Source organism: Ruditapes philippinarum, unplaced genomic scaffold, assembly GCF_026571515.1.
Source record: "Ruditapes philippinarum isolate M1 unplaced genomic scaffold, ASM2657151v2 ctg5423_1_1_1_1, whole genome shotgun sequence".
Lineage (NCBI taxonomy): Eukaryota > Metazoa > Mollusca > Bivalvia > Venerida > Veneridae > Ruditapes > Ruditapes philippinarum.
Window position 1 is genome coordinate 1 of NW_026863764.1, and position 17,841 is coordinate 17,841.

Genomic DNA, 17,841 nt, shown 5'->3' on the forward strand with positions numbered 1-17,841 from the left:
GAATACATTATTTATATAAGCGGCCTTCATCTGTTATTGTTTAAAGAATACATTATTTATATATGTGGCCTTCAGCTTTTCTAAAGGTTATATATGTTATTTTTTTATATATCGTTTCATATTATTATCAAATCAAAAGAATTAAGGTGGAAAATGAGAATTGTCGATAAGCTCTTGATATTTAAATAAGGAAAGCAGACCATTTGTTGCCTGATCTTCTATATTTAGAAATGACACTGACATGTATAAAAAAGCTCTCAGGACACTGTTTTTGAAGAAGGCTTAAAGTAATACTATGCACTTTTCCAAGATAAAATTACTGAAATAATTAGTTTGATACAAAACAGAAATAGAATTTTCCAACAGAAATAAAAACTAATGACCACTTAAAGATTCTATCATTTGTCAAAGAGAAGTTTTTGACAGATTTATGTTTTAGAAAATATTTTATTATCTAATATCATATCTTAACATTCACTTTATAAACAGATATATTTTCTATTATCTGATTAAGTATCATATTTTATTTTTGTTATCATGACCATGTGACATGATAATTGTTATTTTTATCTATTTGCATGGTAATGTTATATGTACAAGTCTAAATAAAACATTTTGTTCTGTTCTGATATAATGGCCATGAAAAATAAAATATTTTGTTCAGATTCATTGAAGATTACAATCTTTCTATAACTGGGACATATAACCTGTAAATAAACTTTATAAACCAGTAATATATAAAATTAAAAAGCAATCACTTCATTAATTGAACAGAGTTGTTTAAAGTTTCTGAAATATTGTCAAAAAACCATCGTGACCTACCACTTAGCTTTGTTATGGTAGTACATTAGGTATATGGACTTGGTCTGCAAGTTTAAATCCTTGGATCATTTTGTGTTTTTCTTTAATTACAATTCCTCCTCCATTAATGTTTGAAATGTTTATGAGGAGAATGTAGGAATTACTTGTTGAAAAAGTATGTACTAGTTGCTATCAGATTGGTAAAGGTTTAAGTCACTTCAACACTCTAATGTTTATCTGGTGACCATAAAAAGTGACCACTATTGTAATTGTATCCATATTACTGACTAAATGACCTGCCAATTAACAGTTAATCTTGCATAAAAACTGCTCACACAGGTATACATGTACATTAACAGAGAAGAAAACATGCAATAACAAATTACTTGTGACCATGTAAGCATGTTTTTTTAATATGCATGACTCAGGGCAGAATGTAAAAACAGCTTAATGTAGTGATGACCCTGGTAGTTTTATTATCAAAATGTAACTGTCAAATGACATCTCACTAGCACATGGAAAGCATGGCACAAACAATATGTCCACACAATGTTAGCTTTATTACTGGACAAACAAACCAAACAGTATAACTAATCATTATTCCCTGCGGTCTGGAGACCGCAGGGTATTGGTACGCGTTTAACTTTTGAGGCATGGAGGAGCATGTGACCTGTTTTCGGTACATGGAGGAGCATGTGATCTGTAAACCGTACATGATTGGTTAATTGACCTTTTCGAAAACCTGGCTAAATACCGTTTGCCGGTACGTTACGGATTTACCTCTAGGGAATAAGTCAGAATAACACCTAATTAAGAACAAAAAACTATTACGTGATATTTCTAATTTTCTATAATCATTTTACCGTTTAAGGTGGAACACTTGAATGATGTGTTTGAGAATTATCAACGGTTCTTTAATAATTATGTATCTCAAATTTTACAATAAATTGTTTATACTTCGACCTTCTCCGGTCATCAACGGTCACCAGTCTTCTATATTGATCGATTATTGTTAACTATATTCCTGAAAAAAAAAAAACAACAAAAAAACAACAACAAAAACAATGTTGAAAATAGTTAAATGAAATATCTTTATATCATTAAAAATGTTCCCCGCAGGAAACCATTTTACTTGTACCTTCCAATTGTCAGATTTTAACACAGGTATAATATGATGGTTGATAACATCAGAGGGAGATAACTGCTTCACACCAAGTCTCAACAAGAGTTTGTGAACCTGACTGTTCACCTCAGCATCACCAGTATCTAATAACAATGGATGTAGACTGCTCACATCTTGCTGTAGATAATACATGGGGTCTGAAAATAAAATCATTATACAAAAACATTTATATGATTATGAAAATAAAAGAACAAATGCAGAGCTTACCACTGTACTATACTTACCTCTAACAAAGAGTATAAGTGCATCTTAAAATCAACTTTTACAAAATCAGGAGAATAAAGGAGAATGTTGTGTCTTATAAATAACCTGAATAGTATACATGTATACAATAATATATTGAGCACCAATGCATTTTCCTCTACAAGACAGGACTGTAGCATGAATAAAGAACCAGATATGCAGGTAATTTGTGTGTGCAGTATTACACAAAAGCTGACAATCTAGTTTAGCTGTAATCATATTTAGGTTGAATTTATAAAATATCATAACTACCTTTTCCTTTCTGCTTTTTTGTTCTCAAATTGGGTATAGGATAAAAAACTGTTTTTTCCTGCAGGGAGACGAGCTCTCCGTCTGACAGTGGTAAGAAAGGATGAACTTTCAGTGTAGGTAGAATACTATCATCATGATGAAATTCATCAAGGCTACGATATAAACACGCCATCCATTTAGATATTAGTATCACATCTTCATCCTTATCTGTAATAATATATAATTGATAACATATCATGACAGAACACATCAATGATATAATTATAATAACACATGACATAATAACACATCAATAACATATTTTAACACTAACACATCAATGATATATTCTAACACGACCCGCATTTTTTCCTATTGAACATAGAAGAACCGAAAGTGTGTGTTATTATGCTATAAAATCACTGTTTGACTTTCTATATTTAGACATGTGACGTAATCATTATACACGTGACGTAACCACTAAAAATGTGACGCGCTGACAATAAGTACGGAAACAAATCATTCGCCATTTAGCTAATTATCATGTACGGCAGCTTTTGTTTGTTGATGTCGTGTTAGAATCGAAATTAATATATCCAAATAGGTGATTTTATAGCTTGATAACATCACTGTTTGTCGTTCGGATGCGCATCATTATATCACTCGGGCTATGCCCTCGTGATATAATTCCCTGCATCCGAACTCCAAACAATGATGTTATTGAGCAATAAAATCACAGTTTGGGATATATTATTTCTTAAATAACACATGACATAATAACACATCAATAACATATTATAACACATCAATGATATAATTATAATAACACATGACATAATAACACATCAATAACATATTGTAACACATCAATGATATAATAACACTTGACAAAATAACACATCAATAACATATTATAACACATCTATGATATAATTATAATAACACATGACATAATAACACATCAATAACATATTGTAACACATCAATGATATAATAACACTTGACAAAATAACACATCAATAACATATTATAACACATCTATGATATAAATATAATAACACATGACATATAATAACACATCAATAACATGAATTAACACATTACATAATATTAACATTATTAATGAGATATAAAATATCTTACATGTTATAAAGCTTTATAGTAACTAACAGGAGCAAAATTATAAAGTGAGCCTTTGGTAAGTTTTATCACATATCTGGCATGTATTGAATGAGAAAGTCTACTATATGAATTGATTCTTTCTCACATAATATTTTACATGATATTATCAAAACAACGAACAATGACCATTATCACCAATGAAATGTAATCAACTCATAACAATATATTAATGGCAGTAAAACAAAATAAATTGCTTAAGAAACATGTTAAGACAATATAAAATGTTGTAATACTTACTGCAGTGTGTGCCCATGTTCACAATCAAAGCTTTACCAAGCTGGAATAAATGGTCAGATGTTAAGTTTTCAATACCAAGACAGGACGTCAATGCTGGGTTCAACACTGTGGCAATGTCTGGATGTAGGTAAAACAGATTAAGGTGTTTCTCCAGAAGGTCCGATGTGATTACACTGCGTACCAGCGGGTCCCGAACTTTTACTGTCTGTGATGGTATCTTCCAGCTTACTGGTCCTTGAAAAATGTAAGATATATTAAATAAACATCCACTATACATAAAAACAACATACATGTAGATACTTTAAATACACATTCATATTTCAATGTACATAAAAAGTATTTCCATACATGTAGAAACATTATATAAACATTCAATACATAAAAACAACATGCATGTAGATACTTTACTAGCAATATTTATCATTAATAAAGTAATAGATTACAGACTGAAAACTTATATTTTAATGAATGACTTACAGCATTTCTTCACTAACCAGCTGATTTAAGTAAATTTTGTAGAAAATTAAGTACACAGTATTTAGTGAAGAAGATGGTAAATATATGTGTAACATGTACACTTCATCAAGAACCATTAACTTAGGTGCATGACAGTGCTCGTGTAATATAATCTTGTAACATAAACTGCAGACAAAGAAAACATTTTGTTTATACCTCAGAATTACACATTTTTTTTTGTGGTGAGCATACCTTGTTTTTCTGCCAGTGTAGGAATACAAGGTTTAGCTTTAAGTTTCTTCAGTATATCAGAAGCTACAGGTTTAAAGAATTCAAGAACTTCATCTTCCATAGGTACAAACTGCAGGAATGTACATACTGCTTCCATACTGCTGAACTCAGAATGTGTCTAAAACATAAAATTGAACTTCTATAGGTTAAATCATCTCTGGTAATAGTGTCATTAACTTTAAATAACTTCCTTCTTATATCTTAAGGTTCAACCTTCAGAACGGAACTTTGTTTCTCTCATTTGAGGAAATGATCAGACTTCAAGGTCAATGTCAGTGGTTCACCTCTGGTTCTCCTCCATTCAGGCACAATCAAACGTCTGATAAAAACCTGTGATCATCTGACATTGACAGAATCAACATTTAACATTGACAGTGTTGATACTTAACAACAAAGAAAAAAGCAATAACTGAAAGGCCGACCTGTTTCTTTCACCAGAATAAATGACATATTTTAGTTAAAAAGATCAATCTATCTCTGGCTCTCTTTTTTATTAAAGTAAAACTTACTTTTATAAACATAAGTTATGTTTATGGTGGAGATAGTACAAGGATTTATTAAAGGACACTCATTATACAATGTTGGTAGACAGTCACCTAAGAATAATTTCTATTAAATTATATCAAAATGTGATCGGGGTCCAAAATGTTACTCATTGGTCAATTTCAAGAACCATCTTTTGTTCGGTCATTTTTTTTGAAATTACTACAGTAATAATAATTTATTATTTTGTATTTCTGTTTTAAGGACATTTAATTTCAGATTCAGTGCTACTTTCTTCAGGTGATAAGAATGTAACACCATCATTTAGATATTATAAAACTCATGTCTGCCCTTTCTAAAATTTAAAAATCTGTAAAGCATGTAAAGTAATATCTAGAAGAGGTTTTTGTCACTCCCAAAACTAGGTATGGTACTAATAACTCCTGTGAATTTTGGTTGAAATCCCACAAGCAGTTTGACCTGTTAAAGCCAGACATGATTTTTTTATTTATAGCGCCGGCGGCCATTTTGTGCACCGAAGTGGAACGTGCTGGCGATATGCACAACTAGGGATGATACTGATCACTCCTGTAAAGTTTCATTGGAATCCCACCAGCAGTCAGGAAAAGATTTTCTAATTTGAGCTCTGGCGGCCATTTTGTGCAGCTAAGCCAAACATGCCATGCGATGTGCACAACTAGGGATGGTATTTATCCATTTGTTTTTATCATCATAATTCAGCAATCATAAAAATGGTAATACCTTGAAGACATCAAGAGTTTCCAGGAATACATTAGGGATTTCATTACGTAGCCACTGGTTCCATGAACTGTCTCTGTCAACATCTTCTCGACTTGATGGTACATCAAAGTCACCTGTAAAAATATTTAATATACTAAAAGTCACCTGTAAAAACATTTAACATACTGTATCTCAACATGTCTTGACTTGATAAAAGTTACCAATATAACATATTACATCATAACAACTTGATGGTATATTGTAACCTCGGCACAATGACCATCTAAACAGTTACCTCTTTATTGCAGTAGCTAAAAATTTTCCCAAAGTAAGACTGTATAATGAATATCACCTCTCTAGAGCAAAACCTCGCAACAAAAACCAAATATATTTTCTCCGAAAGGAGGTTGTTCTTCAGAGGTTGTACCAATAGTTATGCTCTTAACAACAAAATAAAGCTATCACTTACGGTGATTTATACCCCCACCAGCAACATTAACTTTTTGAAAAATAAGTGGTCTGAATATTATTAACTCTTTTTATAATTTATGATGATTCATCAGTGTAATTATAACAACTAATTGCCTGTCTTCCAGAAACCATTTTTCTATTGTTAATAACAGTGACCTTGACCTTTAACGAAAGGGGTCCAACAACAATCCCAAGCTAGCTCTTTTCATAAGCTTGTTATATACCAAGTTTGATTACAATAACTCATTCCAAACTCTAGGTATCATACAGAATACATGAAGTGGACAGACCGAACATATGACCACCGACCAACAAGCCGACTCCTAAAATTCGTTTGTTGGGGTATAATAATATTATTGCAACTATCATTACAAAATGGCAGCAGATGCAATATTTTGTGTCCTATGGTGCCAGTAAGATAACAGTATCATTTAAAGACATTCCGGATGATTTACATTCATATTAAAAAATATCCCGGATGTTGCAAAATAAAATGTATAAAGTTATCTTTACCTTGAATAATAAAACGGAAACCATAACTTCTCAATGGAAGGAAAGCAAATACTGGTTGCTTCGGGGGCATCATCTAAAAATAAAATATTTAAATATGAAAAATAGAAATTTTCATCGACTTAAATCAAAATCTGATAAATGATGTTATACAAAATACAAATAATGTATATCTAAATATTATTACATATGAGAACTTCATAGAATTTTTCACAAAGCAGTTCAATACCTCTTAACGTTATACAAAATCTTCCCCCCTATACCATTCTTTTCTAATCAAACATTTCCAGTTTTCCACTAAATTTAGATACCATTATAGTAACAAAGAAGAAAACTTTAAAAACAATAACATTTTTCAAATAAATTAGTAAAAGTTTTCAAAATGGAAATAAATCTTAAAATACAGGTGCTTGACTTATACATCGAATCACATAAGATGTAGATGTTGATAACAAACATTTATTTGAAGTTAAGTTTATACAGTATTTATTTTACTATGATTGTGTAGGAACCTATAAGCTTATAGACACACTCTTGAATTTGTTCCTAGAATCAACCAATACTTAGCAATGACTGTTAAGTTTGCTGCTCAAGGAAACAACAGCTTGCCCCTGATACAGTTTAAACCAACACAACTAGAGATCATCATAGATTATGACTAGGACATGTTAACCACTTGGCCATGCTGCCAAACAAGTTTGAAGTTTGAGATAAATACCTAAATAAATAGAGAAGTTATACAAAAACTAAATAAAATTCTATGCTCAAGGGGGATAATTCTGCATATATTTAAAAAAATAAATGATGTGGGTGATAATAAGAGACATATATTTGTAGAAGATACTCTCAGAAATGAAGACTTTACCCGACTTTTCCTAAGAACAGAAGGCACTTGTACCATTTTGCCAAGTCTACCTATACCCTTATTGATGTAAGTAATACCGTATCCAAATCTAAGATTCATGTAAGCTTTATACCTGCATAACTAAAGAAGAAATAATAAGAATGTGATAAAAAATGTCATGACACATACATGGACAGTATTTTTCCTGCACTGATTTTTCAAGGGGAAGGCTAATGCTATTTCTGTAGATTCCACCTCGGCACCAGATTTTGTTTGTAGAGAGATATTGCTGGCATCTAGGATTTTCTTAATGACCATCCATCTATCACACCCTCCTGAATGTTGTATCTCTACCACATTGTCACCTATGTCACGACGCTGAATAGTTTCTACAGTATTTTCCACCTACAAGATAGTAAATGCTTTATTAACAAGAAAAAAATGCAAGGAAAATTAATGTTTTGTGCTTCATAATGCATTACCTACCAGCTTTGATAAAACATTTAAAATAGTTTTCAATTTTCCAATATTTGTTTCATCAAAATATCTTTAACTTCAAGATATTAACCTCATAATAATTATTCATGCTAGTAATTGAATGATAATTATATTTTGCTTTCAACAACAAATTATTCAGTGTAATTGTTTACTTGAATGACTACTGGTAATGCAGTCTGACTGGGCTCTATACACATGATGGTAATATTAATCTATATTTTGTTATATAATTTCTTAAAATTCAAATGGACAGTTCTGAGTTCAAAACAGGGCAAGTCAGTAACAAAACTCAGCATAGTAAGGGTTAGTTATACACTCATAGTATGTATCATTATTTAACTTTTTAAACTTGTTCACAACGTTATAGCAAATTGTATATATTAATCTAATTAGTTGAATAAATCAATTAGCAAATAAAGCTGATTTAGAAATTAATGTCAACAAATTCATAAAACTCTGAAATAGATATTAACAATTATTACCTTATTTTGTATTGTTATTTGACGAAGCCTGTGTAAAAATAGTAACAAGGAAGGGTGAAGGTCATTAAATCTTGCAGCTAATGTTCGAGTGTGTAGTCTCATGTCTTGTTTCAGCTTCAGTATGATATGAGTCATCCATCTGAAAGTACAACATCTCAACATATTGTAGTCTAGTACAACATCTCAACTTATTGTAGTCTAGTACAACATCTCAACTTATTGTAGTCTAGTACAACATCTCAACATATTGTAGTCTAGTACAACATCTCAACATATTGTAGTCTAGTACAACATCTCAACATATTGTAGTCTAGTACAACATCTCAACATATTGTAGTCTAGTACAACATCTCAACATATTGTAGTCTAGTACAACATCTCAACATATTGAAGTCTAGTACAACATCTCAACATATTGTAGTCTAGTACAACATCTCAACATATTGTAGTCTAGTACAACATCTCAACTTATTGTAGTCTAGTACAACATCTCAACATATTGAAGTCTAGTACAACATCTCAACATATTGAAGTCTAGTACAACATCTCAACATATTGAAGTCTAGTACAACATATCTCAACATATTGAAGTCTAGTACAACATCTCAACATATTGAAGTCTAGTACAACATCTCAAACATATTGTAATCTAGTACAACATCTCAACATATTGTAGTCTAGTACAACATCTCAACATATTGAAGTCTAGTACAACATCTCAACATATTGTAGTCTAGTACAACATCTCAACATATTGTAGTCTAGTACAACATCTCACCATATTGTAGTCTAGTACAACATCTCAACATATTGTAGACTAGTACAACATCTCAACATATTGTAGTCTAGTACAACATCTCAACATATTGTAATCTAGTACAACATCTCAACATATTGTAGTCTAGTACAACATCTCAACATATTGTAATCTAGTACAACATCTCAACATATTGTAGTCTAGTGCAACATCTCAACATATTGTAGTCTAGTGCAACATCTCACCATATTGTAGTCTAGTACAACATCTCAACATATTGTAGTCTAGTACAACATCTCAACTTATTGTAGTCTAGTACAACATCTCAACTTATTGTAGTCTAGTACAACATCTCAACTTATTGTAGCCTAGTAAATGTACAACATCTCAACATATTGTAGTCTAGTACAACATCTCAACATATTGTAGTCTAGTACAACATCTCAACATATTGTAATCTAGTACAACATCTCAACATATTGTAGTCTAGTACAACATCTCAACTTATTGTAGTCTAGTACAACATCTCAACTTATTGTAGTCTAGTACAACATCTCAACATATTGTAATCTAGTACAACATCTCAACATATTGTAGTCTAGTACAACATCTCAACTTATTGTAGTCTAGTACAACATCTCAACTTATTGTAGTCTAGTACAACATCTCAACATATTGTAGTCTGGTACAACATCTCAACTTTTGTAGTCTAGTACAACATCTCAACTTATTGTAGTCTAGTACAACATCTCAACTTATTGTAGTCTAGTTTACAACATCTCAACTTATTGTAGTCTAGTACAACATCTCAACTTATTGTAGTCTAGTACAACATCTCAACTTATTGTAGTCTAGTACAAACATCTCAACATATTGTAGTCTAGTACATAAACATCTCAACATATTGTAAATCTAGTACAACATCTCAACATATTGTAGTCTAGTACAACATCTCAACCATATTGTAGTCTAGTACAACATCTCAACATATTGAAGTCTAGTACAAACATCTCAACATATTGTAATCTAGTACAACATCTCAAATATTGTAGTCTAGTACAACATCTCAACATATTGTAGTCTAGTACAACATCTCAACTTATTGTAGTCCTAGTACAACATCTCAACATATTGTAAGCCTAGTAAATGTACAACATCTCAACATATTGTAGTCTAGTACAACATCTCAACATATTGTAAGTCTAGTACAACATCTCAAACAATATTGTAATCTAGTACAACATCTCAACATATTGTAGTCTAGTACAACATCTCAACTTATTGTAGTCTAGTACAACATTCTCAACTTATTGTAGTCTAGTACAACATCTCAACATATTGTAGTCTAGTACAACATCTCAACATATTGTAGTCTAGTACAACATCTCAACATATTGTAGTCTAGTACAACATCTCAACTTAATTGTAGTCTAGTACAACATCTCAACATATTGTAGTCTGGTACAACATCTCAACATATTGTAGTCTAGTACAACACATCTCACCATATTGTAGTCTAGTGCAACATCTCACCATATTGTAGTCTAGTACAACATCTCACCATATTGTAGTCTAGTACACACATCTCACCATATTGTAGTCTAGTACAACATCTCACCATATTGTAGTCTAGTGCAACATCTCACCATATTGTAGTCTAGTACAACATCTCACCATATTGTAGTCTAGTACAACATCTCACGCATATTGGTAGTCTAGTGCAAACATCTCACCATATTGTAGTCTAGTACAACATCTCACCATAATTGTAGTCCTAGTAAAACATCTCACCATATTGTAGTCTAGTGCAACATCTCACCATATTGTAGTCTAGTACAACATCTCACCATATTGTAGTCTAGTACAACATCTCAACATATTGTAGTCTAGTACAACATCTCAACATATTGTAGTCTAGTACAACATCTCAACTTATTGTAGTCTAGTACAACATCTCAACATATTGTAGCCTAGTAAATGTACAACATCTCAACATATTGTAGTCTAGTACAAACATCTCAACATATTGTAGTCTAGTACAACATCTCAACATATTGTAATCTAGTACAACATCTCAACATATTGTAGTCTAGTACAACATCTCACCTATATTGTAGTCTAGTGCAACATCTCACCATATTGTAGTCTAGTTGTAAAACATCTCACCATATTGTAGTCTAGTACAACATCTCACCATATTGTAGTCTAGTACAACATCTCAACTTATTGTAATCTAGTACAACATCTCAACATATTTGTAGTCTAGTACAACATCTCACATTATTGTAGTCTAGTACAACATCTCAACATATTGTAGTCTAGTAACAAACATCTTCACCATATTTGTAGTCTAGTACAACATCTCAACATATTGTAATCTAGTACAACATCTCAACATATTGTAGTTCTAGTACAAACATCTCAACATATTGTAGTCTAGTCTAACTAACATCTCAACATATTGTAGTCTAGTACAACATCTCAACTTATTGTAGTCTAGTACAACATCTCAACATATTATTGTAGTCTAGTACAACATTCTCACCATATGTAGTCTAGTACAACATCTCAACTTATTGTAATCTAGTACAACATCTCAACATATTGTAGTCTAGTACAACATCTCAACATATTGTAGTCTAGTACAACATCTCAACATATTGTAGTCTAGTACAACATCTCAACATATTGTAGTCTAGTACAACATCTCAACTTATTGTAGTCTAGTACAACATCTCAACATATTGTAGTCTAGTACCAACATCTCAACTTATTGTAGTCTAGTACAACATCTCAACTTATTGTAGTCTAGTACAACATCTCAACATATTGTAGTCTAGTACAACATCTCAACATATTGTAGTCTAGTACAACATCTCAACATATTGTAGTCTAGTACAACATCTCAACATATTGTAGTCTAGTACAACATCTCAACATATTGTAGTCTAGTACAACATCTCAACATATTGTAGTCTAGTACAACATCTCACCATATTGTAGTCTAGTGCAACATCTCACCATATTGTAGTCTAGTACAACATCTCACCGTATTGTAGTCTGGTACAACATTTCAACATATTGTAGTCTGGTACAACATCTCAACATATTGTAGTCTGGTACAACATCTCAACATATTGTAGTCTAGTACAACATCTCAACATATTGTAGTCTGGTACAACATCTCAACATATTGTAGTCTAGTACAACATCTCAACTTATTGTAGTCTGGTACAACATCTCAACATATTGTAGTCTAGTACAACATCTCAACATATTGTAGTCTGGTACAACATCTCAACTTATTGTAGTCTAGTACAACATCTCAACATATTGTAGTCTGGTACAACATCTCAACATATTGTAGTCTAGTACAACATCTCACCATATTTGTAGTCTAGTACAACATCTCAACATATTGTAGTCTAGTACAACATCTCAACATATTGTAGTCTAGTACAACATCTCAACATATTGTAGTCTAGTACAACATCTCAACATATTGTAGTCTAGTACAACATCTCAACATATTGTAGTCTAGTACAACATCTCAACATATTGTAGTCTAGTACAACATCTCAACATATTGTAGTCTACTGGTTGAAGTCTGTAAGTGTAACCTAAAGGCTCGTTGGTTTTAGCTTTCTAGGGTCCCTGTCAAGTCTTCATTTATAACATCAATACAAGTTAATAATAACATCAACTCCAGGTAATTTTTAGTTACATTTATAGCTTTCTTGAAAATATAGTGGGTGGGAAAGGAGTAAAATATTTTAATCAGTGAGCAAGTGAGAGAGTGAGCAAATGAATGATTGGGTGAGAAATTATACATGCAGCATATTTTAACACCTGAGGGCTAAAGACTGTCACTTACAGGACCTGTTTTTATATAAATAAAACAGTAACAAGTAATGAAAATAGAAGTCTGTCATATTCTGTATAAAACATTCAAAGTTTCAACTTGATTTTGAATATTGAAACTACAAATATATTTTTCTTTTTAAGTTTGATTTTTAAAGATTAAATTTACCCATTTGGGGGCATGCCATTTCAATTTAAAGTTATTCAGGTATTCATTTTCTTCCAAGATAATATGAAGCCCTGGGTCTAAATATAGCTTATAATACATTGCAATTATAGAAACACCTAAAATAAGTAGATATTGAAGTTGTTCATAATGTAAATCAGAAATTTAGAGAAAAGTGTAAATTACCCATCTTGACTTATCCTCTCCTCCTCTGGTACCCAGTATGGTAAAATATAGCCCATAGGCCCACTGTTGACATCAAACCGGATATGGTAACCATTAGAGTGTACTTCCGGTGCATCTGTTATTCGGAAAACAGACTTGAAACCAATTCCCTTCTGGCCTGCATAAAACATGTAACAATTTATAAAAATTTCATTTAAACATAACTGAAAAGGACATATTTAATCAAACTGGAATCTCCAACCTGAGCAAAAGAACTTTAATGATTGTTAACTTTAAGCAGCATTCTATATCAGTCAATAACATTTCTGCATTTAGAATGCACATGTATATCAAATTTGAAGACATAATTCCAGTCAGTTTTTTTAATAGTTTCCTTAAACAGAAATAAATTTATTTTCTGTACCTATGTATCCGAACTTGTGCTTTCCTTTTGTACTTCTCCCGACATCACATAAAGCTCTAATATCCTTTTCCCTAAATCCAAGTTCATTATTTAGCACATATATCCCATCCTGCTCTATAACAAATTTCACAGAAGGGCAGCCATCTTTACAGTTGTCAAGCAGGTTGTCAGGGTAACTATTGTCGTCTGCATTTTGTACCAATTCAAGGACAAAGTGTGTATCTTTACTGTATAAATCTTTAGACAAACGATCTAAACTTCTACCCAGTCTCTCTTGTTGAACCTTACATGGAAAAAGTAAACAGTTTGTTTGGTATAATATACCCAACAAATGTTAATCATATATGAGCCGCGCCATGATAAAACCAACATAGTGCGTTTGCGACCAGCATTGATCCAGACCAGCCTGCGCATCCGCGCAGTCTGATCAGAATCCATGCTGTTCGCTTACAAATCGTATTACAATCGCTATCAGTTTCTTTACTTGTTATAGGGTCTGTAAGTGAACAGCATAGATTGATGCTGATCAGACTGTGTGGATGCATAGGCTGGTCTGGATCCATGCTGGTAGCAAACACATTATATTGGTTTTGTTTTGACGCGGCTCTTATGTATTCATGTTGGCTACAGGGAGATAACTTCAAATACAACAAAAAACTTTTTCTACTGTACATAAAAACATCAAAAGTTCAAATTTGAGTAAAGGATATATTCTTCTATATAATGCTGCACTGCTGTTTTGCACTAGAGGTGAGATAGCTTCAGTTTGCAGTGTATTTTTTAACACCTTTTAAAAACAGCAAAGTGTGGTCATACCCCATAAATTATAGAGAAATATAAAAAAAGATATAGATATTTATTTTATTTCTATAAACAGTACCTTCATGAGCCTCTCACCATCTTCATTTAGATGAACACCAACACCAAACTCATCTCTACGTATTTGATTAACTATATCTTCACATGTCAACTCTACAGGCTTCTCTGTTATAACCGTCTCTAAATCTTGAATATCACCATTATCTTCAGTTTCTAATGCTGAAAGTTTGTAAGCCGTATCATATACATGTATTTTGTACCACAGATACTTGGTTATGTTCAAGTACATGTATTTACATCAATATTTCAGCTCCATTCAACAAAAATAACAAGAGCCGGTTGAACCAGGTGATGCTCCCCCCACTAGGTTTTGGACACAGAAAAGTATATCTTTTGTAGTTTGAGAATTATGTCCAAGACAAAGTTAAAAGTGTGGTAATTCCAAATTTAAGCAAGGCAAAGTTACTGTTCTTTGCACTGCACTTCTACTCAATGAGATCTATCTACCAACTTGCCCGCGATATGTCGTCTCAATATGTTGATCATTTCTTTGAAATAGTTGTAAAATCCGACTTCAAATAACGAAGTTAAGGGCCGGACACGATTTTGCTTCAAGGTCATGCAGTGACCTTGACATTCAAGGTAGTGACCCAAATAAATATTGCGCCGACACATCTTCTCAATATGGTGATCATTTCTGTGAAATAGTTTAAAAATCCGACTTCAAATAACAAAGTTATGGGCCGGACAAGATTTTGCTTCAAGGTCATGCTGATCTTGACATTCAAGGTAGCGACCCAAATGTTGCGCGACACATCATCTCAATATGGTGATCATTTCTGTGAAAAAGTTGTGAAATTCGACTTCAAACAACAAAGTTATGGGCCAGACACGATTTTGCTTCAAGGACATGCTGTGGTAGCGACCCAAATTTGCCCGCGACACATTGTCTCAATATGGTGATCATTTCTGTGAGATAGTTGTAAAATCCGACTTCAAATAACAAAGTTATGGGCCGGACACGATTTTGCTGCAAGGTCATTCTGTGACCTTGACCTTTAAGATAGCGACCCAAATGTTGCTCACGACAAGTCATCTCAATATGGTGATCATTTCTGTGAAATGAAGTCATAAGGCTTTATTTATATATTTATCATGGCATAAACAGTAATATTCTTTGTACTTGATAAATATTCAGGGCAATAACAGAGCCATAACTCTGTGTAAGATAGTAATATCTGACCATGCCAATGAGATGTGAATTGCCTTTGTGTATCCATGGTTGCCATAAAGTTTTGTTGAAATCAATACAGCAGTTGCAAAGAAATAGCAATATTGCTCTATATGCATACTACATAACTAATCAAGGGCCAAAACTCTGAGTTAAAGTGTCTGACCGGAACAAGGGGACTATATGCACATCTCCTCTTGGTATTGGAGGTTCCCATAAAGTTTCGTTGAATTCCAGCCAGTAGTTTCTGAGAAGTAGCATGGAAACGATTTTTACTCAATATGCATACTGCATAACTAATAAAGGGCCATAACTCTAAAGAGTTAAAGGGTCTGACCGGAACAAGCTGACAATATGCGCATCTCCTCTTGATATTGATGATTCCCATAAAGTTTCGTTGAATTCCAGCCAGTAGTTGCTGAGAACTGGTCCGGAAACGAAATTCGGACAGACGGATAGAAGGACGTCTGGTATACCAGGAGAGTAATAATGTGGCTACTCCATTGTTCTCTATTGTTCTTTTTAGCGACACAAAAGAAAATAGCCACATAAAAGCATTACGGAATGAATGACATCAAAGAGAAAGAACAGTTACCTATTGTCTCTCTTGCCACATAATTACTGTCCTGTGAGTGCGGACGGATGGAAAGACGGACGGACAACGCCAAAACAATATCCCCCGATCTATCGGAGGGGAATAATAACGAAATGTTGCTCGCCACATGTTATCTCAATATGGTGATCATTTCTGTGAAATGGTTGTAAAATCCGACTTCAAATAACAAAGTTATGGGCCGGACACAATTCAGGACGTACGTAAGTATGGACATACGGACAACCCGGTTATGGAGCATAACAACGTAATTTTAAAACATGTACTATGTGAACTTATTCTAAACAAGACAGAGCATTTCAGTAGAAAGCAACCATTTGAAATAAACAGAAAACTTTGATCAATTAAATTATCTTATTTTTGGATCATCAAAAAATTAGGGATATTTGACTGAGCTGTCAGGCCATAGATAAATTTTCCTTGTAAAACTTTACCACCAAATATACTCCATCTGAAGTTTATTTATAATCCACTGTTTATCTTGTACAGAGAATAATGTAAATATACTGAAAAAACTGACTCATACAAGGCCATCATAACCCTTCAACCTGCTGAATTAGTGTAATAGATTTCTCCAGCTTTAATTTGGAACAATCCATTCCAATTTTAAGGGATTTCAAAATCAATATACAAAAATTGAGGCACCAATTTAAATGATGCAATAATGTGAAGTATTTAAATGATACAATAATGTTAAGTTGTGAGAAAATTAACAATTATGCAAAAAGAAATGTTGGATATTAGAATAATTAACATTTCCCTATCCCTTTCTAAGTTCCTTTTATTGTGCATTAACATTTTTGTAAACACTAATAAATGATAATACACCAGTCATTTGTTTTCCGAGCCCCTAATATATAATCCCAAAGGTAGTGCAAAATAAGTTTTATACAGTTAAATTACCCTTGGTCTTATGATCAGCTTTCCCTTCATTGTCATTCTCTTCCTTCTTGGCTGAATGCTCTTCTTCAATTTTATCTATTTTACCTTCCTCAACTATTCCACCAGTTAAGATATCATCAACATCTTCAGCTTCAAATTCATCCATTAACTCTTCATCTTCCTTAAAAACATTGAACAAACCTCTCTCACCTTAAAACTCAATCTTACAGTGTTCCATGTGATATATTCATTATACATCCATTAAATAAT

The 17,841-nt window shown here is 32.5% G+C and overlaps 1 protein-coding gene across 1 annotated transcript in view; it reads right to left on the minus strand.

The window, feature by feature from the left end:
- Positions 1 to 1,939: 1,939 nt before the first annotated feature.
- LOC132723267 (uncharacterized) overlaps positions 1,940 to 17,841 on the minus strand; it is a gene marked incomplete at its 3' end in the record, with an annotated part of 35,334 nt that continues 19,432 nt past the window's right edge. The window contains exons 13-24 of the mRNA XM_060707945.1: positions 17,593 to 17,752; positions 14,907 to 15,064; positions 14,027 to 14,309; positions 13,624 to 13,780; positions 8,654 to 8,792; positions 7,863 to 8,078; positions 6,833 to 6,905; positions 5,870 to 5,982; positions 4,586 to 4,742; positions 3,878 to 4,111; positions 2,480 to 2,686; positions 1,940 to 2,121 (exon numbers count right to left, since the gene is read on the minus strand). Of these exons, the coding sequence (XP_060563928.1) occupies positions 1,940 to 2,121; positions 2,480 to 2,686; positions 3,878 to 4,111; positions 4,586 to 4,742; positions 5,870 to 5,982; positions 6,833 to 6,905; positions 7,863 to 8,078; positions 8,654 to 8,792; positions 13,624 to 13,780; positions 14,027 to 14,309; positions 14,907 to 15,064; positions 17,593 to 17,752 (2,079 nt within the window). The remainder of the gene's footprint in view (positions 2,122 to 2,479; positions 2,687 to 3,877; positions 4,112 to 4,585; positions 4,743 to 5,869; positions 5,983 to 6,832; positions 6,906 to 7,862; positions 8,079 to 8,653; positions 8,793 to 13,623; positions 13,781 to 14,026; positions 14,310 to 14,906; positions 15,065 to 17,592; positions 17,753 to 17,841) is intronic.